Source organism: Lates calcarifer, linkage group LG15 (assembly GCF_001640805.2).
Source record: "Lates calcarifer isolate ASB-BC8 linkage group LG15, TLL_Latcal_v3, whole genome shotgun sequence".
Classification (NCBI taxonomy): Eukaryota; Metazoa; Chordata; class Actinopteri; family Centropomidae; genus Lates; species Lates calcarifer.
This window is the reverse complement of record NC_066847.1, coordinates 22,810,143-22,834,875: the sequence shown is the minus strand read 5'-3', so window position 1 is coordinate 22,834,875 and position 24,733 is coordinate 22,810,143. Positions and strand designations below refer to the sequence as shown.

The 24,733-nt window shown below is 39.6% G+C and overlaps 6 protein-coding genes across 11 annotated transcripts; 3 read left to right on the top strand and 3 right to left on the bottom strand.

The window, feature by feature from the left end:
• The first annotated feature begins 984 nt into the window (after nt 1-984).
• Nucleotides 985-2,590, top strand: LOC108890619 (chemerin-like receptor 1). Its single transcript, XM_018687569.2, has 2 exons — nt 985-1,126; nt 1,286-2,590. The coding sequence occupies exons 1-2, from the start codon at nt 1,051-1,053 to the stop codon at nt 2,347-2,349; spliced, it is 1,140 nt and encodes a 379-aa protein (XP_018543085.1). The 5' UTR covers nt 985-1,050; the 3' UTR covers nt 2,350-2,590.
• Nucleotides 2,591-4,818: 2,228 nt separating this feature from the next.
• On the bottom strand, nt 4,819-13,860 carry lin37 (lin-37 DREAM MuvB core complex component). 3 transcript variants are annotated; one of them, XM_018687583.2, is made up of 9 exons: nt 13,402-13,854; nt 13,112-13,187; nt 12,980-13,030; nt 12,795-12,830; nt 12,470-12,555; nt 12,143-12,303; nt 11,460-11,591; nt 11,235-11,308; nt 10,190-10,659 (listed from the first exon to the last, which is right to left on the bottom strand). In XM_018687583.2, exons 1-9 carry the CDS (start codon nt 13,433-13,435, stop codon nt 10,572-10,574), a joined length of 738 nt encoding a protein of 245 aa, XP_018543099.1. In that variant the 5' UTR covers nt 13,436-13,854; the 3' UTR covers nt 10,190-10,571. The 3 variants fall into 3 exon arrangements, with proteins under 3 accessions (XP_050931836.1, XP_018543099.1, XP_018543105.1); XM_018687589.2 differs by having other exon boundaries at nt 12,801-12,830; nt 13,402-13,852; XM_051075879.1 differs by lacking the exons at nt 10,190-10,659; nt 11,235-11,308 and adding an exon at nt 4,819-4,899 and having other exon boundaries at nt 13,402-13,860.
• Nucleotides 8,172-10,051, top strand: LOC108885695 (chemerin-like receptor 1). Its single transcript, XM_018680121.2, has one exon. It carries the CDS (start codon nt 8,241-8,243, stop codon nt 9,258-9,260), a length of 1,020 nt encoding a protein of 339 aa, XP_018535637.2. The 5' UTR covers nt 8,172-8,240; the 3' UTR covers nt 9,261-10,051.
• Nucleotides 13,861-13,977: 117 nt separating the features above from the next.
• On the top strand, nt 13,978-18,766 carry proser3 (proline and serine rich 3). 3 transcript variants are annotated; one of them, XM_018687555.2, is made up of 13 exons: nt 13,978-14,413; nt 14,484-14,592; nt 14,687-14,961; nt 15,039-15,190; nt 15,298-15,404; nt 16,041-16,126; nt 16,284-16,339; nt 16,437-16,672; nt 16,771-17,243; nt 17,326-17,503; nt 17,895-18,066; nt 18,368-18,449; nt 18,603-18,766. In XM_018687555.2, the coding sequence occupies exons 1-13, from the start codon at nt 14,403-14,405 to the stop codon at nt 18,652-18,654; spliced, it is 1,989 nt and encodes a 662-aa protein (XP_018543071.1). In that variant the 5' UTR covers nt 13,978-14,402; the 3' UTR covers nt 18,655-18,766. The 3 variants fall into 3 exon arrangements, with proteins under 3 accessions (XP_018543071.1, XP_050931812.1, XP_018543045.1); XM_051075855.1 differs by having other exon boundaries at nt 13,979-14,413; nt 16,242-16,339; XM_018687529.2 differs by having other exon boundaries at nt 13,979-14,413; nt 16,203-16,339.
• On the bottom strand, nt 18,671-20,357 carry hspb6 (heat shock protein, alpha-crystallin-related, b6). Of its 2 annotated transcripts, none has more exons than XM_018687601.2 (4): nt 20,190-20,357; nt 19,946-20,100; nt 19,370-19,492; nt 18,671-19,267 (listed from the first exon to the last, which is right to left on the bottom strand). In XM_018687601.2, exons 2-4 carry the CDS (start codon nt 20,096-20,098, stop codon nt 19,109-19,111), a joined length of 435 nt encoding a protein of 144 aa, XP_018543117.2. In that variant the 5' UTR covers nt 20,099-20,100; nt 20,190-20,357; the 3' UTR covers nt 18,671-19,108. The 2 variants fall into 2 exon arrangements, with proteins under 2 accessions (XP_018543117.2, XP_018543125.2); XM_018687609.2 differs by having other exon boundaries at nt 18,671-19,264.
• Nucleotides 20,358-21,613: 1,256 nt separating this feature from the next.
• Nucleotides 21,614-23,676, bottom strand: psenen (presenilin enhancer, gamma-secretase subunit). The gene is made up of 4 exons (XM_018687681.2): nt 23,523-23,676; nt 23,050-23,128; nt 22,656-22,760; nt 21,614-22,178 (listed from the first exon to the last, which is right to left on the bottom strand). The coding sequence occupies exons 2-4, from the start codon at nt 23,108-23,110 to the stop codon at nt 22,039-22,041; spliced, it is 306 nt and encodes a 101-aa protein (XP_018543197.1). The 5' UTR covers nt 23,111-23,128; nt 23,523-23,676; the 3' UTR covers nt 21,614-22,038.
• Between the last annotated feature and the right edge of the window lie 1,057 nt (nt 23,677-24,733).

Here is a 24,733-nt window from a genome sequence, read left to right as displayed (position 1 = left end):
GTGGCATGACCATTTAGAATTGAAGAATTTAACACCAAATGCAGTGAGTTGATGCTAATAGCGAGTCATCCCACATCCTGTAGAGAGCTGTACAGAACACAAGATCCCCTAAAAGCATCATTCAAGCACTATTAAGAGCTCAATTCAATGTTTTAATCTATTATGTGGCCCAATGCATGCTCTTAAAAGTAGATTAGAAAAACTGATTTGTCCCATTTTGCCTCCAATCAACGTCATCATTCAGCACTTCATCATTCTGCTCCTCACTGTGATCAATGACTGATTCTTTACAGCTTTAATATTAACCAACACAAGGATGTTACTTTTGCTGTTGACTATGAATGATAGCAAAGACTTAGTGTACTGCTATGTTTGGTGCATTTATGAGAAACTGTGCATGAAACATAACTCTTAAGAAAACTAAGGCTGGTTTCATACTGGTGTCAGGTTATACTTCAGCCTGTGCATGTGGTCTAGGTATTCCTCATCTAAATCTGTTTACACTGTCACATTGTGAGGACTTGTCCCCATAATGGCACAGAAAGCAAGTCCCCATAGCAGAAATCTTTAAATTTTAAGGTGAAGACATGTTTTAAGGTTAGGACAAGGTTGTGTGTGAGACAGAAAGAACGTGTGTGTGTGTGTGTGTGTGTGTGTGTGTGTGTGTGACTGGGTGTAAGGGTTGAAAGAGACACTGTGCAGAATAAAACAGCCATTTAAGATAAAGATCAAAATGCAAATGTAAAGCAGTTTATGAAACTGTGAGATGACTGCACTTAATAGAGTTGATAGAGCTGAAAACAAATACATGAATACTAGAAGACTTATTTCAGGTTTTGCTGAGACTTTGTCAGAGCTAAATTCAATTACCTCCAGTGATTTTAACATCATGCAGTCCTGCTGGTATTTCATTATATTCTGAAGGGTTCCTGTTATTTTGTCCACACTGTGTGCATGACTTAATAGCTTCTCAGGAAGCTGTGGCAGCAATAGTAGAGCTATTTCATTGGCAACTGCACGAGCGTAGAAGGAGGAGTGATTAGAGAGAGAATGACTAAGGCAGCAACTGATAGAGATCAGCTTAGAATAAAAACAGACTCTCATCGCACCAGAAAAATGACGAATGGTAAGATACTTTAAAAGTGTAATTGCATTACTTTTGAATTGCATTAACAGAGAGTTGTTCTGACATCTTTTCGTGTTAAACTGATCTACAATAGGTATGTACTTACTTTTATTCAGTAAGTCATGTTTTCTGAGACACATTTCTTTTTTTGTCCATTAGTTAGCAAAACTTCAGATTCAGCTTGGCTGGAGGAGGCTAAAAGACACCTGCCTATGGTCTCTGTGGTCCTCTACTCCATGATATTCGTTGTCGGGACTCTGGGCAATGGTTTGGTCATCTACGTGACAGGCTGCAGAATGAAGAGAACAGTCAATTCAGTTTGGTTTCTCAACTTGGCCCTGGCTGACTTCCTCTTTACAGCCTTCCTGATTTTCCACATTGTTACTGTTTCTCAGGACCATCATTGGTATTTTGGACATTTCATGTGCAAGCTCAACAGCTTTGTGACTGTGGTCAGCATGTTTGCCAGCATCTTTATTTTGATGGCCATAAATCTGGATCGTTGCCTGTCCATCTGGGTGGTGGTGTGGGCACACAACAAGTGCACCGTTCGCAAAGCTCAGCTCATAACTGCTGTCATCTGGGTGATCTCTGTGGTCTGCAGCGTCCCTTATGCCAGTTTCCGTGAGGTTCGGCCAAGTGATGGAATAATTCATTGTGGTTATACGCATGAGGCACCAGTTTGGAGTCTCACCATTTTTCGCTTTGTTATGGGGTTCTTCATCCCATTCCTGGTAATCTGCATCTCTTATGTGGCCATAGGTGTTCGTGCAAAGCGCCTGCAGAGAACAAGGAAACGTCGATCTGGCCGAATTATTTTTGCCATCATTTTTGCATTCTTCATCTGCTGGTTGCCCTTCCATGTTTTAAATTTTATAGAGACCACAAATTCAGATCTCAGGAAGGTTATACAAATTGTAGGACCTCTAACAGTGTGTCTGGCTTTTATGAACAGCTGCCTGAACCCCATTCTCTATGTTTTCATGTGTGATGAGTTCCAGAAGAAGCTCAAGCAGTCTGTATGCTTTGTCCTAGAGAGCGCCCTGGCAGAGGACCACTTGTCATTTATGTCCTCTCGCTCTTTGTCCTCACACCTCTCAAGGATTTCCCGGAAGTCTGAATCTGCTTCACCTCCAGAGAGGAAAGACACAGCAACTTCATTAAACATGGCAGAATATAAAGTGGTCATTGCTGAGGAGAGAGAGACAATGAGCACTGAGTAAGACCACCACATCCAGCAGGCTATGTAAATTGTAATCAATCAACTTTTAATCAGAGTGGAGGAGATCACTTGCCGACAACTGGCATCTCAGATGAATTCAGGCTTTGAGTATTTACATTGTGTTACTGTTTTTATATTATGAAGTGCCTTCTCACTTGTTACAAATTCCACTTTTTTCTTACAGACACATGTAGTTTGATGACATCACTTTGCTACCAATATGTCAATTAGGCAGAAAAACTGATAACGCCTTCTAAGTGTAAGCTGTCTTACAAATATATATATATATATATATGCAGAAAATTCTGCATATATATATATATATATATATATATATATATATATATATATATATATATATATATATATATATATATATATATGCAGAATTTTCATCAATAAAAACAGCCCCACTTCTCCAAACAAAAAAAAGAAAAGAAAAGAAAAGGAACCAATCTGCAATGCATAGGACATATGATCAGTTTAAGGCTCCAGGTTCAGTCAATGCTTCCCTCTGGGTCTGATTGTTCAGATGGCAGGTGTAATCGAACAGTGAGGCCAACGCCATGGCTCTGACTGCATAGAGTCCATTCTGTGGTGGGGAGCTACAAGGAGGCAAGATAGCGATCGTAGAGGTCCTTCATCTCTTTTAGGATCTTGATACTCTAACTAACTCATGTCAGTTTAACTCATTATGTTACTGTTAATGTTATGTTAGAGGTTTATCAAAAATCAAGCTTGCACACACTTAGCACTCACATAAGTTGAAAATCACTCAAACTTCGTAACTGTAACAATTCAAGAATGTTGTAAGTCATGATTATTGAGTGTAAATGACCTTTGTTTTAATGAAAAAAAAAGAGTATCTCTTTTTACAACAAATGTCAAGGCCCCCCCTCCCTTAGTGAGTTTGTTTTTTTTATTATTATTTTCTCTTGTATTTCTAAAATTTTTAGGTTCCTGTTTTTGGAAATTATCATTTTCCTTGTGTCCTGGCTTCTTAGTTTTATTTTTGGTATTCCTTCTCCCTTGTGTCTCTCATGTCCTTGTACTTCCAGTTTTAGTTTGAAATCACTTTACTTGGTTTGTCTCCTGTGCTTTTACTTCCTGTCTTTGTCTCGTTCCCTCCTTTTTTCAGCCCCACCTGTGTCTCATTTGTAATAATTTCCAGTGTATACATAGTCCTGTCTCCCCTACGGAGTTGTCACATTATTGTGTTCTGTTCATGTTCTCCTGTATGTACTGTGATGTGATCCTCTGCTTATTTGAACTTTGCGTTTGGGCTTTTTATTCTCTTGTTTTTGGACTTGAATTAGTTTGCCTTTGCTACCTGGACTTTGTTGATAACCTGCTTGCCTCTCAGCCCTCTAAGAATCACCAGCCTCAAGTTTCCAGCCCCCAGCCCCAGAATCATCCCCAGGTTTCCACCTACCAGTCTGATCCTCAGCCTACACCCCAATTCATTCGGCTTAGCTTTGTGAGTTTACAGACTTTGAGCCCTGAGCCAGCAAGTCTGCTGTCTTCTCCTGTCTCCTGGCAAACTAATTTCCCACCTGAGCAGACTAGCTTCCCACCTCAGAAGACCCACAGCAGTCCTGGCTGACACCTGCTCCTCATCTCCAGCCAGCAACCCAACTGTTGTCCAGTAGATGGTCCAGCCAACCCCTGCTCCTCACTCCTAGTCAGTGTCCCAGCCGACACCAGTTGATCTCCTGTCCCACCTTCTCCATCACCTTAGTGCCCAGCCTCCAGTGGGGACCCATCCTCACTGTCGTCACCCTCCTGCCTGGCCTGCTGGGATGTCCCACCTTAGCTGTCACCTTCCAGCCGGCCTACAGTAGGGACCCACCTTCGCTGTTGTCCTCCGTTGGGGTCCCACTTTCACTTCTTCCTCCTGACTCTGCTTCCTATGGGGACCCACCTTCACGTTTAGCCTCCTCTCCCTAGAGTTTTTAGGTTCCTGTTTTTGGAAATGATCATTTCCCTTGTGCTCTGGCTTCTTGGTTTAATTGTTTGTATTGTTTCCCCCTTGTACTTTGAAGTTGCTTTCTATGGTTTGTTTCTCATTCTTTTACTTCCTGCCTTTGTGTCTTTTACTCCTTTTTCAGCCCCACCTGTGTCTCATTCTCTCAGACCTTTTGTTTCCCCTGGTCTCTTTTGGATTAGTTTGCCTTCACCACCTTCTCCCCCAGCGAGAGCTTTTTGTTGCCTGTTTGTTATTAATAAATCTGGACTGGATTTCTCCTCATGCTTGTGTCTGCATCAGAACAGAACAATGAGCAAATCATTTTATTTTCAAGTCAGGGTCTTTGTGCAAATGTTACAGATTTCAACAAAGAACACACAGATTAGACATTAATGGTTAATAGGTAGGGTGTGTACAAAACAGAGAAAAATGAAAATGTGAATATTTCTTTTTAACAAAAAACTAAATGTCATGCTACAGTGTGCCTCAAATGGCTTTTCATAAAAACATACTTTTGCCTTATTTTTTTCAACGTTCCATGTGGTCGCATATGAGAGAACCTGATACAGGAACTGAATCTGTTAACTGTGGAGAGAGAAAATGTTCAGATTTTTTTGGTCACAGTTCATTACTTTTTGTGCTAATTAATTTCTCGCTTTGGCTTTTCATGAAAAATATACCTTTGCCTTATCTTTCTTCCTGTGGAGAATAAAATGATAAGGCTTTGTTAGTTATAGTTTTTTATTTTAATTAACTTGTATGTATTATGTCTAACATAATGAAAGTAAAACATCATCAATAGTTCACATATAAATTGTGTGTGTGTGTGTGTGTGTGTGTGTGTGTGTGTGTGTGTGTGTGTGTGTGGGTGGGTGGGTGTGTGTGGGTGTGCACGAGCGTGTGTACACATTCTGACCTTTACCATTAATTATGTCTGTGACCTGACAAAAGAAAGGAATTTGAGAAAAGAAATACAGTGACAGTAGAAATTATCAATACTTTCTAAAGCGAACTCTTAGTATTCTCAAAAATATTTGGTTTAAAGTTAAGACATTTTAAATAGAAATGAATAATCTTAGTTGTTTAAATGGTCAGTTCAAACTAATTACCATGGTATACCACATCTACTATATAAGCTCTGATGAAACATGGTGATAGTGACAACACTGTTGACAATTTCCCTTATCACTACAATGATGTGAACACAGCACAACACTCTTGTCTCCATTAGCAGCTTTATATTGCTTAGCCACAAGAGAGTGCCCTTATGCTGGTCTGACAGAGGGAGAGTGGTGATAGTGGCTTTTAGGAGCCCAGTGTAACTGTCCACCAGTGTCAGGTTCTGTCATACAAACATTTTGTATTTTGAACAATTCAGTTTCAATCAGTGAAATCATGCCATGCATAAAATGAAAAGACACACTGTTTTTAAATTCCTGGATTTAAAACTGGATTTTAAACTCCTGGTTAATTGTAATTAACCAATTGCAGAGTCCAACAAAGTTGCATGGTATGGTTTACTGTTCAGTGTCTGTTAGGTGTAATAGAATCCAAAGTAAAGTGTGAGGTAATTTTATTACATTTCAGTTCCGTGATTAGTATTTCTGCAAAGAAGAGAACAGAAGGATTGTTTCTCATCTATGCCCAGCAAACAGGAAAAATAGGGCTGATGGTTTTGAACTGAGATAGATTCACACTGCAATCAAATAGTGTAAGCATCTAGCAAATGGAGAAAAACAGAGAGGAGCAAGAAAAAAAGTAAGAAATTATGCAATGAGGTTAAGAGAAAGTGATTGAACAGTAACTGAGGGACAAAAAGAACAAATACTACATTGGTATTTCATGTTGTATTATTTTCAGTATTACACTAAGTTTACTTTGTTTATGCTGATTGCTCTCTGGTATCTCCTCATCCATCTCTTTTCACTTCTTCCTCCAATGCTGAAGAAATTGAGCTGAAGGTACAGGGAGAAAAAAATGTTAACGTAAGATAATAAAAATCACTGTCAAAGCAGCCCTACAGTGATTTCAAAAAACAAATAAGTATGTGCTTTTTTTTTTTTTCTTTTTTTTTTTTTTTTGTTACTGTCAGCTCAGGTTGAAAAATACATACACTTGCCTTTTTTCCAGCATATGATGGAGACAAATACTTGTTAATACCATTCTTGTTTTTCCAGCATCACCCTAATTTTGCTCCTTGCTCAAAATACAATGATATTATTTTGACTTGAAAACAGTCATATATTAATACTAATATATATCCTGACCTTTTATTTTCAGTCTTCTCAACCAGTCCCTTTAACACAGCATCCAATCTGCTGCATGTACCAGTCTGCGCCAGAATTATGGAAAACACCAATTACACCCACAATAAGGAGTTTGTTTTCATGTAGGTAACATGACCTGTTAGAATTTGAATAGTATAATGCCAAGTACAATAAGCTGATACTAACTGCGAGTCAGCCCACATCCTGTAGAAAGCTGTACAGAACACAAGGACCCCTTAATGTATCACTCAAGCAGTATTAAGAGCTTGATTCAAGATTTATTCTACTATGAGACCTCTATGCACAGCACAGGATCAAACAGTGGCTCAGGGCACCTGGCCTTCTGCAGTGTCTGGGTGGTGTCCTGGAAAGGGTTCCAGCTGGTGACTTCCCCTCTTCTCCTGGGGGACTTCAATGTACACAACAATGGCAACGATGGGGAAACCTGGAAGAGCAGGAGGCCGTTCCTCGCTGATTTGAATCTGAGTGGTGTTTTGTTGTTGGACTTCTGTGCCAGTCATGGATTGGCCATAATGAACACCATGTTCATACATAAGGTGGTTCATAAGCGTACACCTTATGCCAAAGAACTATGATGGACTTTGTGGTTGTATCATCAGATCGGCAGCTGTATGTGCTGAGCACCTGGGTGAAGAGAGGGGCAAAGCTGTCAACTGATCATCACCTAGTGGTGAGTGGGATCATACAGCAGGGAAGGCTGCCAGACAGCTCTGGCAAACCCAAACAAGTAGTGAGGGTGAACTGGGAACATCTGGCAGAGGCCAGATTCTCCTTATGGGGACAAAAAGCAAGTCCCTGTAGCATAAATCTTTAAATTTCAAGGTGAAGACATGTTTTAAGGTTAGGGCAAGGTTGTGTGTGAGACAAAGAGAGACAACATGTGTGTGTTTGTATGTGTGACTGGGTTTGATCGGTGAAAAGAGGTACTGTGCAGCATACAACTAACAGGCAAGATAAAGATCAAAATGCAAATTGAAGGCAAATAAAGAAGCTCTGTGATGACTGCACAGAAAAATTTGATAGAGCTGAGGACAGATACATTAATACTAGAAGACAAAATTAATACTTTTTATTATCACTAAATATACAACATAAGACCCCTGCAATAAATACTACCCTTATGGAGCTTATTTCAGCTTTTGCTGAGACTTTATAGTTATAGTTAAGTTCAATTCAATTACCTCCAGTAATTTTAACATCATGCATTGCATTATATTCTGAGATGTTCCTGTTATTTTGTTCACTCTCTGTGCATGGCTTAATAGCTTCTCATGAAGCTGTGGCAGCAACAGTAGTGCTGTTTCATTGGCAGCTGCATGACCTGAGAGGGAGGGGTTATCAGAGAGAGAATGTAAATGTATGCAAAGGCAGCAAATGATAGAGATAAGCTTAGAATAAAAACAGACTCTCCTTGCACCAGAAAAATGACGAATGGTAAGATACTTTATACATACATACATATACAACATGTAGATTTTTTTTTACATAATCTGTTTATAAAAGTCATCAAATTCTGTTTTCTCAGCATTTACTGCAAAATATATTGAAGTGACAGATGTCTCTATTAACACATTTCTTTTTTGTCCATTATCTAACAAAACTTCAGATTCAGCTTGGCTGGAGGAGGCTAAAAGACACATGCCTATGGTCTCTGTGGTCCTCTACTCCATGATATTCATTGTCGGGACTCTGGGCAATGGTTTGGTCATCTACGTGACAGGCTGCAGAATGAAGAAAACAGTCAACTCAGTTTGGTTTCTCAACTTGGCCCTGGCTGACTTCCTCTTTACAGCCTTCCTGATTTTCCACATTGTTACTGTTTCTCAGGAGTACCAATGGTATTTTGGACATTTCATGTGCAAGCTCAACAGCTTTGTGACTGTGGTCAGCATGTTTGCCAGCATCTTTATTTTGATGGCCATAAATCTGGATCGTTGCCTGTCCATCTGGGTGGTGGTGTGGGCACAGAACAAGCGCACCGTTCGCAAAGCTCAGCTCATAACTGCTGTCATCTGGGTGATCTCTGCAGTCTGCAGCGTCCCTTATGCCAGTTTCCGTGAGGTTACGACATATGATAGGAAGAATTACTGTGGTTATACGCATAAGGCACCAGTTTGGAGTCTCACCATTTTTCGCTTTGTTATGGGGTTCTTCATCCCATTCCTGGTAATCTGCATCTCTTATGTGGCCATAGGTGTTCGTGCAAAGCGCCTGCTGAGAACAAGGAAACGTCGATCTGGCCGAATTATTTTTGCCATCATTTTTGCATTCTTCATCTGCTGGTTGCCCTTCCATGTTGTAAATTTTATAGAGACCACAAATCCAGATCTCAGGAAGGTTATTCACATTGTAGGACCTCTAACAGTGTGTCTGGCTTTTATGAACAGCTGCCTGAACCCCATTCTCTATGTTTTCATGTGTGATGAGTTCCAGAAGAAGCTCAAGCAGTCTGTATGCTTTGTCCTAGAGAGCGCCCTGGCAGAGGACCACTTGTCAATTACGTCTCCTCCTCACTGCTTGTCCTCACACCTCTCAAGGATTTTCCAGAAGTCTGACTCTGCTGCACCTCAGGGGAGGAAAGGCATAGCTACTTCATTCAACTACAAAGATTGCAAAGTGGTCATTGCTGAGGAGAGAGAGACAATGGGCACTGAGTAAGACCACCACATCCAGCAGGCTATGTAAATTGTGATCAATAAACTTTTAATCAGAGTGGAGGAGATCACTTGCTGACAACTGGCATCTCAGATGAATTCAGGCTTTGAGTATTTACATTGTGTTACTGTTTTTATATCTTGAAGTGCCTTCTCACTTGTTGCAAATTCCACTTTTTTCTTACAGACACATGTAGTTTGATGACATCACTTTGCTCCCAATATGTCAATTAGGCAGAAAAACTGATAACGCCTTCTAAGTGTAAGCTGTCTTACAAATATAACATTTGAAATGTGAATTAATTTGTCCCACCAGCTATGGAACTGTGTTTTACTCACACAGGAGTGCAGGCAACTCACCCTCCTGTGTTTTATCTTCACAGGATACCTGCTTGGCTACTTGTGTTTACAAAATGGATCACAAAACACTTAAGCATGTTTTTTTGTTTTGTTTTTGCATGAGTTATTTAGAATGTTGTAGATTAGGTTCTAACTAGTCTGTTGCACATTGGACACTTTGTATGATTCTCCTTACTATAAAAGTTTTGGTGTAACAATGCACCAACCTCCTAAATTATACAAAACAGGATGAATTACAAGGCAGTTACTATTGTTCTGGTGTAGATGTCACTATGTTCTAACTGCAGTTAGCACTTTAACCAGAGTGTTTATCAACTGACACTTTGCTTTCAAATACAAAATGTAATCATAATTACATTTGCAATTATTGGGGCTTGACCTCTGGCTTGGATAGCTGACTGATGAAGAACCAACAAGCATGTCAAACATGAGTGATGTTGAATATGAATTGTAACCTATATGCCACTCTTGTGGCCTAACTAAACCCTCTGAGATAAACCTCTCCTAGTTAATCTTTGTTGCTGTGTTCACCGCCACCTGTGTGTAGAAAACAAGGAAGCACATCTGAACATGTAAGGGACCACAAAGGACTTTTAATCAGTCTTCATGTTAAGGATGCACAAGTCACAGCTTTTGTGGAAAAACACTTCTGATGAGAGAGTTAATTTATTCAGACATATGTGCAGGATTTTCATCAAAATAAAACAGCCCCACATCACACTAGAAGACATTTCCGCAAAAGAAACTGTGACAAACCTAAACATCTTTCAAAAGAAAAATCATGTTAATAATTCTGCAATGCATAGGACGTATGGTCAATTTAAGGCTCCAGGATCAGTCAATGCTTCCCTCTGGGTCTGACTGTTCAGATGGCTGTTGTATTCACACAGAGGCCAACGCCATGGCTCTGACCGCATAGAGTCCATTCTGTGGTGGGGAGCTACAAGGAGGCAAGTTAGCGATCGTAGAGGTCCTTCATCTCTTTTAGGATCTTGATACTCTCGCTGTATCTTAATTGGTTCTTGTTGGAGCACTCCTTCCATCTAGAAAAAAGACCAACACATGTCAGTTTAACTCATTATGTTACTGTTAATGTTATGTTAGAGGTTTATCAAAAATCAAGCTTGCACACACTTAACTCACATAAGTTGGATATCATATCAAACTTTGCTGTTTTAAGTCATGATTACTGTTCTTTGGGTGTAAATGAGCTTTGTTTTGTTTAATGTTTTTAAATAAAGAATATCTCTTTATAACAAAATCTCAGGTAGAAATCATTTTTCCTAGTTTCTAATTTTGAGAATGCACACCTTTTTTCAACATGCTTGTGTTCTTATCCACTACTGTGAGCATTTTTAAAGTTTGGATTTTTTAATCATTCATCAAGCTTAGCTAGGATGGAATGCTAACTGACATGAAGTCTGTTATGTAGTAGATTTCAAATTGGGGTCTTTCAGCATCTGTTACAGATTTTAACAAAGAACACACACATTAGACATCAATGGCATAGGTGGGTGTGTACAATACACAGGTCGATGAAAATGTGAATAATTCTCTTCAGCAAAAACAAAATGTACATGCTACAGCACATCTCAAATGGCTTTTCATAAAAACATACTTTTGCCGTATCTTTTTCCAACGTTCCATGTGGTCGCATATGAGAGAACCTGATACAGGAACTGAATCTGTTAACTGTGGAGAGAGAAAATGTTCAGATTTTTTTTGTTACAGTACATTACTTTTTTGTGCTAATTCATTTTTATGCAATTACAGATGTGTGCAATCTAATATCACAATGCAAGTAAAACAGCATCAATAAATCTATGGACATATTATAAAGAACCTTGGTAACAGTGGGTTTTTCAGTCTGTGGGATCCTGAGATTGATGGGTTCACCAGAAGTGTTGACTGGACAGGAGGTTGGAGGAGGGAGTCTGTACACATTCTGACCTTTACCATTGATCATGTCTGTGACCTGGCAAAAGAGAGAAATTTGAGAAAAGAAATACAGTAGAACAGCCATTTACACAAAATGATTCCTGGTCTTATGATGCCCCATGGTACAAATTACCAACACTTTCTAAAGAGTACTATTAGTACTCTTGAAAATATTTGGTTTAAAGTTAACTGTTTCAAAGACATTTTAAATAAAAATGAATAATCCTAGTTGTTTAAATTATCAGTTCAAACTAATTACCATGGTATACCACATCTACTATATAAGCTCTGATGAAACATGCTGATAGCAACAACACTGTTGACAATTTCCCTTATCATTACAATGATGTGAACACAGCACAACACTCTTGTCTCCATTAGCAGCTTTATATTGCTTGGCCACAAGAGAGTGCCCTAATGCTGGTCTGACAGAGGGAGAGTGGTGATAGTGGCTTTTGAGAGCCCAGTGCAATATTGTTGAATTATCATTTGCCATAATGTATATTAGCGTTACTACTCCACCTTTTTGATAATATTTGCATATTTTGAATAAAATTTAAATAATCTAGCATAAGTGTGTGGCCTCACCTCTTCCTCTACCATGCTGTGTGGGGGGCTTGGGGAAGCAGCTGGCTCTCGAACAGCAGGATTGTTTCTCATCCAGGCACGGCAGATAGGGTAAAGTGGGGTGCTGGTGTTGAACTGAGCTAGATCCACACTGCGATCAAACAGCTTAATAATGTAAGCATCTAGCAAAGAGAAAGAAGAGCAAGAGAAAAAAAAAGTAAGAAATTGTGCAATGACGGAAAAGGAAACGTGATCGAGCTGTAACTGAGGGACAAAATATGGTATTTTAGTGGTGGTATTTTATGTTGTATTATTTTCTGTACATATATATATATACATATATATTACTTTGTTTATGCTGATTGCTCTCTGGTATTCCCTCGTCCATCTCTTTTCGCTTCTTCCTTCGGTGCTGTGGAAATCGAGCTGAAGGTCTGGGGAAGAAAAAAAGAATGACTTATAGTATGTCCTAAAAATTCACTGAAGGTATTGTTTGTATGTTAACAAACAATTTGTTAATGTAAAATGATAAAATCATTGACAGAGTAGCACCACAGTGAATTGTTTTTTTCAGCCAAATAAAAAGAAAAACAAACTGTGTGTGCATTTTTGAGTTTTATATATATATATATATATATATGTGTGTGTGTGTGTGTGTGTGTGTAATACATACACTTGCCTTTTTCCAGCAGATGATGGAGACAAATCCCTGGTGAAAGAAAGTGGAAAAAAAAACTTTTTAAAAACAGACTTTTGTGTAACACTATGTATAACGTGACTCCACAGCACCAACTGCAGTATATCATTAATTCCACAAAATTGTACAAATCAAGTGAAATTCAAATTATAAATCCATACTTGTTTAAAGAGTCTGTGGATATTTTTCCAGTGTCACCCTCATTTTGCTCCCTGTTCAAAATACAATGATATTAGTTTGTCTGGAAAGTAATAACAACGATGACTTTCATATATTAATAATAATATCCTGACCTTTCATTTTCAGTCTTCTCAACCAGTCCCTTTAGCACAGCATCCAATCTGCTGCGTGCACCAGTCCCCTCTAAATCTGCAGTAGTGATGATGAAAGTTGTATACAATTATAAAAAATACTAACTACACCCACAATAACGAGTTTATATTCATGTAGGTAGGTGACATTACTATTCTGAAACTAAATTGTATAACGCCAAATGCAATGGGCTGGAAAGAGCTAATTAATTTTCATTTTCAATCATTGTGGGATGTTTTGAATTTTTTTAGTGGGGTGGGAGGGCTCTCACCTGGCCTTTCAGTCTTGATCTTGACGTGATGCATTATCTCTACCTATTCAACGTTTATACTCCGTATGGTAACTAAGAAAAAACACAATGGGTGTTGAAGCCAAACGTTCACCGCCTGTAACCGGAAGGCACAAGCTGGTTTTAGGCGGATAACGACAACTACCTGGCGCTACTTCACAAAACTAACGTAGGACAGTTACAGAACGCTTGTTTGCTAACGCTGGCTAGCTAGCTGCGGTTATGCGCTAGCAGTAACCATTGTGTAACATCAACGCTAGATTGCAAACCCAACTTTATCTACGTTTACCTATTATAGCGATCGGCTGACTGACAGTTAGCCTATGCGGTTTCTATACTATCACTTCATATAGAGGCCGTTTTATTATTACACCGAACCATAGCACTTACTAGCTCGATTTACCGTTGCTAACTTAGCTTATTTTTGACGAACGTATAGCCTTTGCAGACTTTCCTCTTCCGCGCGCTGCCGGATTCCTATTAAGTGATTGGCTCCTGTGCTGTGAGGAACTTCTATGTGATTGGGTAAATGTCAGGTCCATCATCTTAAACCCGGCGCCAATTGGCCGGATGTCTTGGAGTAAATAACGATCAGCGTTAAGAGTGACGCTTTCATCTGATTTCTTCGATAATGTGATGAAATGTAATGTGATTTTGTTTTCAGTCAAAAAGTTACAGTTGTAGAATGGATAGATCTTCAATACGCCCGCTATAGCGACTTAATTTGCTATCTCATGGACAGTTTGTGTCGTATGGGCGTTTGATTCCATGGTAACTTTCTTTTGGGGACATGCCAAATCAACACGGAAGGCTGGTGGACAGTGTGGTCTTCGTCTTTCTAAATATTTTAGTGGGACCTAAGTAACCCAGTCAACCAGACATTCCGATCGAGCTGTAATCTGGTGACAGACTGTGGTTAAAATCAGGATTAAAAACACTGCAACAACCTCAACTGTGCATCCTGTTACATCATTCATCCTGTTATGAAATCCAGGTAAGACCTACAAACCACATTTTTATTACTAAGCCATATTTGCATTTGATCACATGTGTTGTTCTTGCAGCTGTCCCCTGTTTACAAGGCAGAATCCTTTCCAACCAGCATCCAGAGTGGGGAAGTCACACTACCACCCATCCAGCAACCAGTCTCTGTCCAAAAAAAAGAAAAAGACAGTATGTTTTAAAGTAACTCTTACACACAGTGCAAGACACATCTGATTCTATGTTGCTTTTTTCCTCATATCTGTCACTTTTTGGTCTTTTACAGACTTTGAGTCCTGTACGGTTAAACCAGCGATCCACTCCACAAATACACACTCAGAGCCCAGAGAGCCAACAGCCATCTGACATACGTGACCACCATTGTGTCGCCACAGATGGACAGCCTGTTTTTCCAGAGTCCTGGCCCTCCACTGACTGTGGATCTTCACCTGCCAGCGCTGCAACCTCATCTGACTCAGAGACACCCAAACAATCTGCAAGAGCAGGGAAATCCACCGATTCCTCTGAGCTAGGAGTTCAACAGGATTCAGTGCTGGCAAAGTATGCTTAAGTTTCAGAGTCAAGACCATACCCTCAAAAATAATCTTGTAATCGGTGCTGACCTCTTGGTCTTCCAGATACATAGAACGTTTTCGGCACGGTCGACCGCAGAGTCGAGAGGAGCGCCAACAGATGGCCTCTGCGATTAGAGAGGAGCAGCTGCCTTTTTGGTGGATGTCACCCTCATCTTCACCCCACAGCTCAACACCAACTAAAACAGCAGACAAAGGTATATTTTCACTTATTATTATATTTGAATTACCAGCTCCTAATGTCAGATGAAGATGACAAGCTTTTTGGTAAAATCCTTCTGTAAATTACTCTTCCTCTGATCAGATCAGGTCACCCAGCCTCTGAGAGATGACCATATATCCGCCATTTTCAGTCCAACTGGACAGCGCCACAGTGACAGATCCCCTTCCCCGTGCAGAGGATCGCTTAGTGTGAGCATACAGGGATTGAGTCATGATAAAACCTGTTATTGTGTTGTCTTTCTCCACTAAATGGGTTGGGGGAAACAATGGGTTTGTTGTTTGTAAGTCATTTCTAAACTTACCTACAAATGTATATTTATTTCTTTAAATATTACAAAAAACACACTATTCCATCTTGTTTTTTTATTCTCTGCTTGGTGTATTCTCTAATGGGTCATTGGGTCTCCACCATGTCCTGGTTTATGCCAGGTCTGTCTGCAAGAGAGACACCTTATTCCAATGAACAGCATATATAAATATTAGCATTTCAACACCACACCACATGTCCATTTGGAAACCTCTGTGTTTACTAAATGCCTCAGAAGCCATCTGTTATGCAACCTTGTTTGATACATTTATGGCTCCTTCAGCCTTCTCATATCATACATATCACCCTCACAAAATAGTTAGAGAATACTGGTATGTTTTTGAGCAATACAAGGCCAGATAATGTGACCAATTAGATTCTTTTTTTTACTCAGATGCTACAAATTGAATCATCTAGTTTTATTCATTTATACAGTATTGTGAGTGCTCTTAATATTAAAATATCAAGAGCAAAACTATGGCTTATTGAGTGGTCTGCCTATTTTCTTTCTTTCTCAGATTTTGTCAGACACTTCCCAGGTTGAATTTGACGACACAGAGATACTATGCCTTCAAGAGCAGGCCAGCAGACTTCTGCTGAGAGGGTATGAAGACTAGTGAGCAATATTAATGATAAATGAATTAATTCCTTCAACTTTAAGTGACCTGCTGTCTTTCTAGTGGTGAATGCACTGTGAGTGATGGATCTATCCCTGTCAGCTCTGAAGGCGTGGGGTGCTCAGATTTCTCTTCTCCTGTCAGCATAGATGAGCCGGTGCGAAGACCTTTCATTCCTAGTTTAATAAAATCTACCACTGGTAAGGCAGCATTGTGGAGGACAATACTATTTGTTGACATAGATTTTTAAAATTGTTTTCTTCTAATGTAATGCAGTGTGTTGGTTAACATTTGCAGTGAAGGTCAGCTCCAACTCAGATAAAGCTGTGTCCTCCCAAAAGTCTATCATTCCTTCCTTGGGACCCCCCACACGCCCAGAGGAGGACATCTTGTTCCAGTGGCGTTTAAGGAGAAAGATGGAGCAGGCCAGGGATTGGCCTCCGTCCCTGCAACACTCCAGTCTTCACAGACCTACGCTTAGCTGGCAGGCTCCCAGTTTAAGCCCTTCCTCAACTGGTGGACAGGTTTACAAGGTTGGAGAGCATATTTATTCCAACCGGTTTGATATATATTGATATATTTATTCCTGGTTTACATAATAATTTAAAATTTCTCTTTCTTGTGTCGACAGAGCACTCAACCTCCTGAATTCTCACAAAAAGATAGTCGTCCACACATCATTGCTCCCCAGTCAGAAGCCAATGAAGCCCAAAGATCATGTCCCCCAGCTTCAGGTCCACCTCCCTCCCCTGTTTTTGTTGTTTCTGGCTCTCCTGTCTCTCAGCCCCAGACTGTTGCCCATGTCCCTGCCCACATGCATTTACTCTGTGATGTCTTGCCCTGTCCCATCCAGTCCTCTCATCCTAGCACACAACGAAACATGCCCCAAGTCCCTGTTAACTCCACACATACTGTCACTGATGAACTTATTCATGAACATATGTCATCCCGAACATGTGCTCCACCTGGAGCTGCAGGAGAAGAGTGGCCTCTTCACAAGAAAAGGTCTGAGAGCAGCAAGAAAGAGAGGGCTCAGACAAAAGAGTCAGAGAGGAATGAAAGGAAGACGGCAATGCCTATCAGAAAGCAAAAGAAATCAACAAGGTGAGGCACTGAAACATGCACACTGTACAACATTCAAGTCTGAATGCTTAATAAAGATTTGTTGCTGATATATTCTGGACAGGGAACCCACTGTTTGCCCTAGATCTGCAAAGAGGAGTTCCTTACATCAAAGACTTCCCAAAAAGGTCACACCAGTGGCAGAGCTGCAGCAACAGGAAGGAAGCCAGGAGTATTCCTGTGAAGGCTATACTGGCGATCATGCACCACCACCTTCTCCGATCCACACTGCCTTAGGACAGGTCAGCACGTGCTCATGCACTTGCACATGCTCTTAATACAAGAGCTTTAAGCGAGGGAGGTTATCTGCTTATTTAGTCCCAATGTTTTTTCTGCTGCCATGCAACCAGTATATGTGGTGCACTGAAAGATGTCAAATGTGTTGCTGCTCAATACACAGTAGTGTATGAGGATTTATGAATTTTAGAGTTGGTATTCATGCTTGTGGAAGATGATTCTGGAGGATGGACTGCATGTGGGATATTATCCTTTCAAATAACTTAAGATACACAGGTGTTCATTTCTAACCATGTTAGAATTACACTTCTTATATATATCATCATCTGAGGTTATTATAATGCGATGATGGTATTTAAAAGGTGTATTAACCATGTTTTAATTGGGCATTGACAGGTCGTTTCAGAGGTATTGTTCCCTACAGTGGATTCATCACCTGCTCGAAGGTCCCCCGTCTCTTCGGTCTCTCCTCCTTGCACTGCCTCTGCACCTCTGCAATCCCCTGTTCCACCGTGCAATACGCACAACTCCATGGAGGTCATTTCACAGCTGCTGCAGGAGGCTGAAGGTGAGCTTACGGCAGCAAAGAGCACCAACCTTTACCCCGCAGTTAATTGTAGAGAATATATTCTGACCTATGAATAGCTTCCATTCCCAGCATTCCAAACCCCTTTAGGTCAAACTTTCTATATTTTTATTGTGCATGCTGCTTGAATGTGGTAACACTTGTGATCCATGTTGTATTTTGTGGAGGTCATAACTACACTGTGCTTTTGAGGGTCTTTGGTCCTCTGCTGATAATATTCCACTATCAATTCTCAGTGGCTGCTCATTACTCTCAACAGAACTTTTTCTTTTTTACATTTTAGATTCAGATGAAAAGGAGTTTGAAGATGACCCTTTATTACAAGTCCTTCGAAAACAGAGGAAATGGGTGAAGGAGCAAATCAGGTAAAATATAGATGAAATTATTCCATTGATTGTCATCATTTATGCAAATTGATGTTGTTCCCAGAAGCCTATCAATCTTATAATCTTATTAAAATCATCTAAACATATCACCCCAAATTACAGAAAAATAATCCACTGTATTTTTCTTTTTAGTGAAGTGAACTCTATGTTGAATGAGTTCCTGGATGAGCAACAAGTTACTTGAACACTGGCAAGAGACACTTGATGCAGTCACTTTTATTTTTTATTTTTTATAGAAATAAAATTTATTTGTACTTTTTTGAGGAAATATTACCACATTAAAGAGTTTGGAGATACGTCTGTGTGCATCATTAATCACAATCACAATCGCAGTGCATTTTACAAAAGTTGCACAAAAAGAAGCAGCAGTTTGATATGTGAACACAGAATATTTACAAAGACTGGTTCCTTGAAACATTATGTAAGATTGGTGAGTAATAGCAGAGTAATATATACAAACCTTAGAGAGCAGGGAATATTAGAACAGTGCCAGGAACAAAACAGATGTGTGTTTTGGCACGTGGCGAGTGTTTGTGACTGAAGGAGCCTGGAGTTATTTCTGTTTGTGGCTTCTGTTGCGTTTGTTGTCATACATGGTGAAGATGGTAGAGTGATTTGAGTGTGTGGTGTTCGTGTGATTAGGTGAGGGATCTAGAGTTGTCAGTTTGGAGCATAGGTGCAGATATGATGAGGATGCCATCTGGAGAGACCGCTGATTCCAAAGCCATGGTGTCCACTCCCTTTGGGATTCTGTAGCGGCGGTTAAACTGCCGTGTTGTAAACCCAGGACCATCCTTCTAACAAAACATACCAAACAATGCAGGTTTAGAGGATCACGCACTTCATACCTGTTGTAAATAAACCAAAACACATGGTAATGTTATTCCTTGAATACCAACCTTTCTTTCTTCATGCTTTCCTTGAACCTCTACAAAGTCCCCTATCACCTTAACCATCAAGTCCTCTGGGTTGAAGTTCTTTACGTCAACTTGAACTGTAAATCCAGTGTCATCGCAGTTCACCTGCCAAAATGAGTCAAAATACTATGTATCATTATATAGAAATAAAATACTGCAAATAGTCAATGAAATGCTCCGTTTGCCACCATGCACTTAAGAGATATCCTTAATGTTTGAGTGTGGAAGTTCATTGTTGACCTTGGAAACAGCAGTTTGACAGAAAAATCTACTTACTAGCTTTTTTTTGTAGCATTCAACTACATCTTAAGGTCCTCATCTGCTGAAGACTGTAGATGTGGTTGAAAGCTCTGGAAAAAGCTAGTAAGTATACCCTCAGTTTGGTTTTCATTTTTTCAAAAATAAGTATATTTTTCACTTTTAAGCAACTACTTTCGAAGCAGACAGAGTGCATTGTCAGCCTACTGAGTTACCACGGTAAACAGCCATTAAGTAACAGGTTTCATGCAGTTCTGTGGAGCCAAAATAAATATTATTATTATTATTATATTGACCTACCTCTGCAGAGCTATTATCAGTCTCTGGAATCAGTAATTTCGGGGACCAGTTATATTGTCCATAAGTCCCATTCAGACGAGGAATAAGAGGTGGTAAAACCTTCTCCCATGGGATACCACCAGCTGGCAGAGTGGGTGGCAGGATGAAGTCCATTTCTAATCAGTAGAAAATTATTAAAGAAGAGTTGACTTCTTGACAGCGGCTGAGGCTACATCTACAAGAAAACAAAGAACACAGCACTCACCTCCTCTTAAATTCCCTGACCAAATTAGCGTACTACAGGGAAAGGACAGCCCCTGTTTAACCCCTTGTGATTGAGACCCGGTGAGCGCCAGGGATGATCTGCTGCGTCCGCCTGTCTGACTCCAAGCTCCTCTCTCTCTTGAGTGCTTGACGGGACTGACTGTTGCGGTGTGTGTTTTATACCGGAGTTGCATAATGAGTTGGGAACTCACAGTGGGGCACCTTGCTTCTGTTATGTTCTGGACTAATGCGTACCCTTGGGTGTTCGGGCAGGGCCATATAGGATAACAGTGTATTGTTTGGGCAGTGGCGCAGCTGTCGCGGGCTTATTGCTAATTAACGTGTTTATTGGCCATTACCGATGATGTAGCCTGCAGTTTATTGCTAGGGCTGATAGCAGTGAGTCGGACAGGCTGTTCATGGACAGTTATCAGACCTGTTTCGAACTATATGCTTTAAGGTCGGTTGTCAAGGAAGGTCTGTCCAAAAATAAGTTCAAAAGACGGAGTTGTTGACCCTCGTGAGCCGGTGCCAGACGGACAGTGACAGCAGGGGCGTCAAACACATGCCAGAGCACGTGTACTACCAATAAGCCACTTTCCCCTCATCTGTCATTCTCACAGTGGTGGAAGCATTCTCATCATTGACTCAAGTAGAAGTTGCCATACTTCAGGTGAAAATTATTCCATAATGAGTAAAAGTTCTGTATTGATCATCTAAGTAAAAGTATTCATAATGCAGAGAATGTGTTATTGTATATTCTATTTGTATATTATTATTACACATTTGTTAATGATTGTTGAGTATAACAATACACGGTTTAATATTTATCAGTAACCAATTTACCTCGGAGATATAAAGTAAAGAAGTGTTTACAGTACATGGGTAAATATAGTTACTACCACTTCCCTCTGAATACACAAATAAAATATGACACACTCAGGACAATACACTATGTCCATGAAAGGATTCTTGAATTTACCCCCTATAACTTATTTTTATGAAGTGACTCCCTGCATCACGTAAAGTACTGTGCATAGTGATACTTCTTGTTCTTGGCACACACTAGTGAAGTCAGCAGTTATGTTCGGAGGGCACATATTCTCCCTGTTAGTAATGTAGAACCTGTCACTTAAGCTTTGACTGCTGTGTCTAAAAATGGCACTGATTATGTTATGACTCATATAGGATGATAGGGAAGTGGGGACATTTGGAGGGATTAAGTTATTGGGTTTCAAAACAGGCGCCTGTGATTGTCCAGACTTTAGGGGACCTCTGTAACAATGCAAAATATTAAGGAGTATATATAGCGAAATAACTCACTGATTAGTCATCAAAACAAAGTATCTGCACAGATTCATAGATTCGAGAGGGATACATGTGAAGGTCTGACTTGTTATGGGGAAGCAGATGGTGCGAAAATGCTTGAAAGTATGAATATTTTCTTTATTCATCATTCATACATAAGTAAAAACAGTGCAGGGTGAACAATCAGATACAAACATAAACAATCAACATTTTTAAGTCAAGAAAAAAAACAACTGTTGAATCTATTGTTCAATATCCTGAACAAAACTCAATGTTCAACCAGCTTTGTCATTAGATACTGTACATGACAGTTAACACTGTCTGCTAAACAAGATGAAATAGCCTACTGATAGTCCTACAGCAGTTATCTTTTGAAGACATGAGGGATTACTCTGTTAATGTGTTATTCAGCCACTCAATTTAGCTCCAGAGACCAGACAAATCATCAGAATCTTTCACTGTAGTTTAAAGGAGAAAATTCTTTGGTCCATTAAAGTGGATCATTAGTTATTTTCAAAAGACCTGTCATCACAAAAAACATCTCAAGGAATGCCCAGTGGAATTGTAAAGGAGAGGTAATCTCCCACCTCTCCCCACTCTGCTCTGAAGTGTTGGAAGATAGTGATCCATGTGGTGAGCACTGCTACCCATAACAGCAACCCCAGCGCTGACCGCTTCACATCTAGATGAAAAACACATGAGAGACAATTGCTTAGAATTAAAGTGATGGTCACACTGATCACGCTCGGACTTTGCCTAAAACTTTTTTTAAAAATAAAGCTCAGAAGGTTGTAAATATACTGTTTATATACTAATTTGTCTGTCTTAACTGCTGATTTGAACAATGATCAGGTGTAAATGTAGCTCAGGAGCTAGGCAGCTAGCCCAAAATGTGAGATGCATATTTTGTCCCACTTAAAAGCTCAAGAGTAAGGGTGGGTTTAGGGTTAAAATTTGGACCATATTAATACTGTTATAATTTTATAATTCTATCATTCTTAAACATTATGTTGTATCCGTAACATAACTCCTGAGGGAAACTAGAAGGTGTGAACGTTAAACTATGAGCTTCTAAACACATATTTCTTGATTAAAAGTAAATAAACACAAAACACATTTGGAAAATCTCTGTTATTAAAGCAGTGGTTTTGATACTTACAAGTTTTTATCTGGAGCTGTTCAGTGTAGGCTGGCTTTACAAAGGCCTCACGAAAGAACCAGACAACATTAACCAGCCACAAAAAAGGAAGAAATGCAAAGCCACCTGAGGAAAAAAAAGAGATGGAAAAACCACCATCAGTGACAATACCACTGAATTAAGTTTAAGCAAATTTACTTGAGACTGCTTGCTTACTTTACAAAAGGGTTCAAGTCACTGGAGCTGCACTGATAACCCATCCTCCCTCTGACCCAAATGGGTCTACATCAGACCATTTTGATAAGAATACATATACTGTGCAAGCAGGTGTTAATACTACTCGCATGTGCTCAGAATTTACAAATCAAAACGCAGGGGGTAAGATTGTATATAAGAAATGTTTAAGTACTCTCACCTAAATAATATTTTCTGCACAGGCTGAGCTTCTCCTCATTGGGCAGCCGTTCCAAGTTCATTGTGAATTTGTGTGAATCCTGCCAAAGAAAGAAAAACAAGTTCCAGGACAGAGCCAACAGGAGAGACCAACCCAAAGCCAAAGATATTAGATTTTAGAGAAAATGGTGATGCTGGCTGCGATTAACATACTATCGCATACTGGGCTGCACATGACTTCAACAAAGTAATCTTGAGAAAACTGTATAAAATTCAAGCGACAAAGCAGCCCACTGGTGCTTACTGACACAGTGTCAGATGACTAGAAATTCAACTCAGGCTAACGTTAGCATTTCATTAGCTTAGCTGTGTTACATTAGGTTGCTCCGACTGCTCCAAACAGCCGTCGCAGTCACTCGCATCGGTGTCCAGATTCTGTGTATGATATGATATGTCTAGGGGATGGGGATAGTGTACGCTAGTGTGGTAATTTACCTGATATTTCTAAAGCCAAAAAGTCAGAGAATCGTCGCCAGATAACTAAATGCTGACAATCAGACAACACTTCCTCCTCCTTGTTCTTCTGGATTGCATTCTTCTTCGTCTCCCCTCTTTGTTGTTTCCACGTTAAGCACACGCTAAACTTCACTGCCTTGCGCCACCTACTGTCGGGAATGTGTGACATACGTGACAATGACTACGTACTTTTATAACCGGTTTAAATAAAAGATTGGTTTATGGGCCTGAGCACTGGAGTCCCTCCTTCTTTCCCTCATATCCTTAACAGTCTATTAATACTTTATTTGTTCATGGTTTGTGTCATATACTCTGTTGTTTCTTTGCAGTACACCTCATACACGTGAGTCCCTTCTTTTACGTGGGCTGACACTTAAATAAATTTACTCTGCAAAAATGAATTGTATTCAGTTGCTGAAAGTTTTTTTGTATTCTTTATTATCATCTTTTTGCAGTGATAATAAAGAGGCATACTGCCATCTACTGTATTGCAATGTGTAGATCCAGGGCATTAATCATCATTAATCATTAAAACAGACTGTAAATTCTGATTTAATGAAAAGTTTTTTCTATTGTTTGCCTCTGCAGCCCGTTCCTTCTGCCAGATATTAATTATGGCTGTTTAATGATTAAGCCTTCCTGTGTCACTTTTATTATTGTGTTATTGCATGATTTAATTTAAGAGCTTCCTTCTTTCACCAGATTATTATCATGGGAGTGATTTGAAATAATAAGGAGCGATTTCCATATCTTTTCCCGTCATGTTGAAAGGTGTGATTCTACACACTCATACCAACCTGTTTGATATTGAGAGGAATTTATGAGATTTATTAAACATGGATTATGATAATATGTCTAATAGTCTTGCAATATTTACCTCGCCAATATTTATGATTTGAAATGTGTCTGGTTCTTTAAGAACATTTTAAACAGCAAAGAAGACAGCCTTGAAATTTCAATAAATATAATTATAGCCTACATCATACACTTAAACTAAACTAAAATGAGAAATTATCCGCTAATTAAGCTCAGTTGTCATCAGGGGAATTAAGATCAATTCAATCAGTTACATTTGACTTATATCGAGCTAAATGGCACAACCTGAGATATAATACTATGTATACATTTATGAATGGAGATATGACGCATAGCGACCGCCAGAGGTCGACCCACCTCTCCCTCGCGTTGGA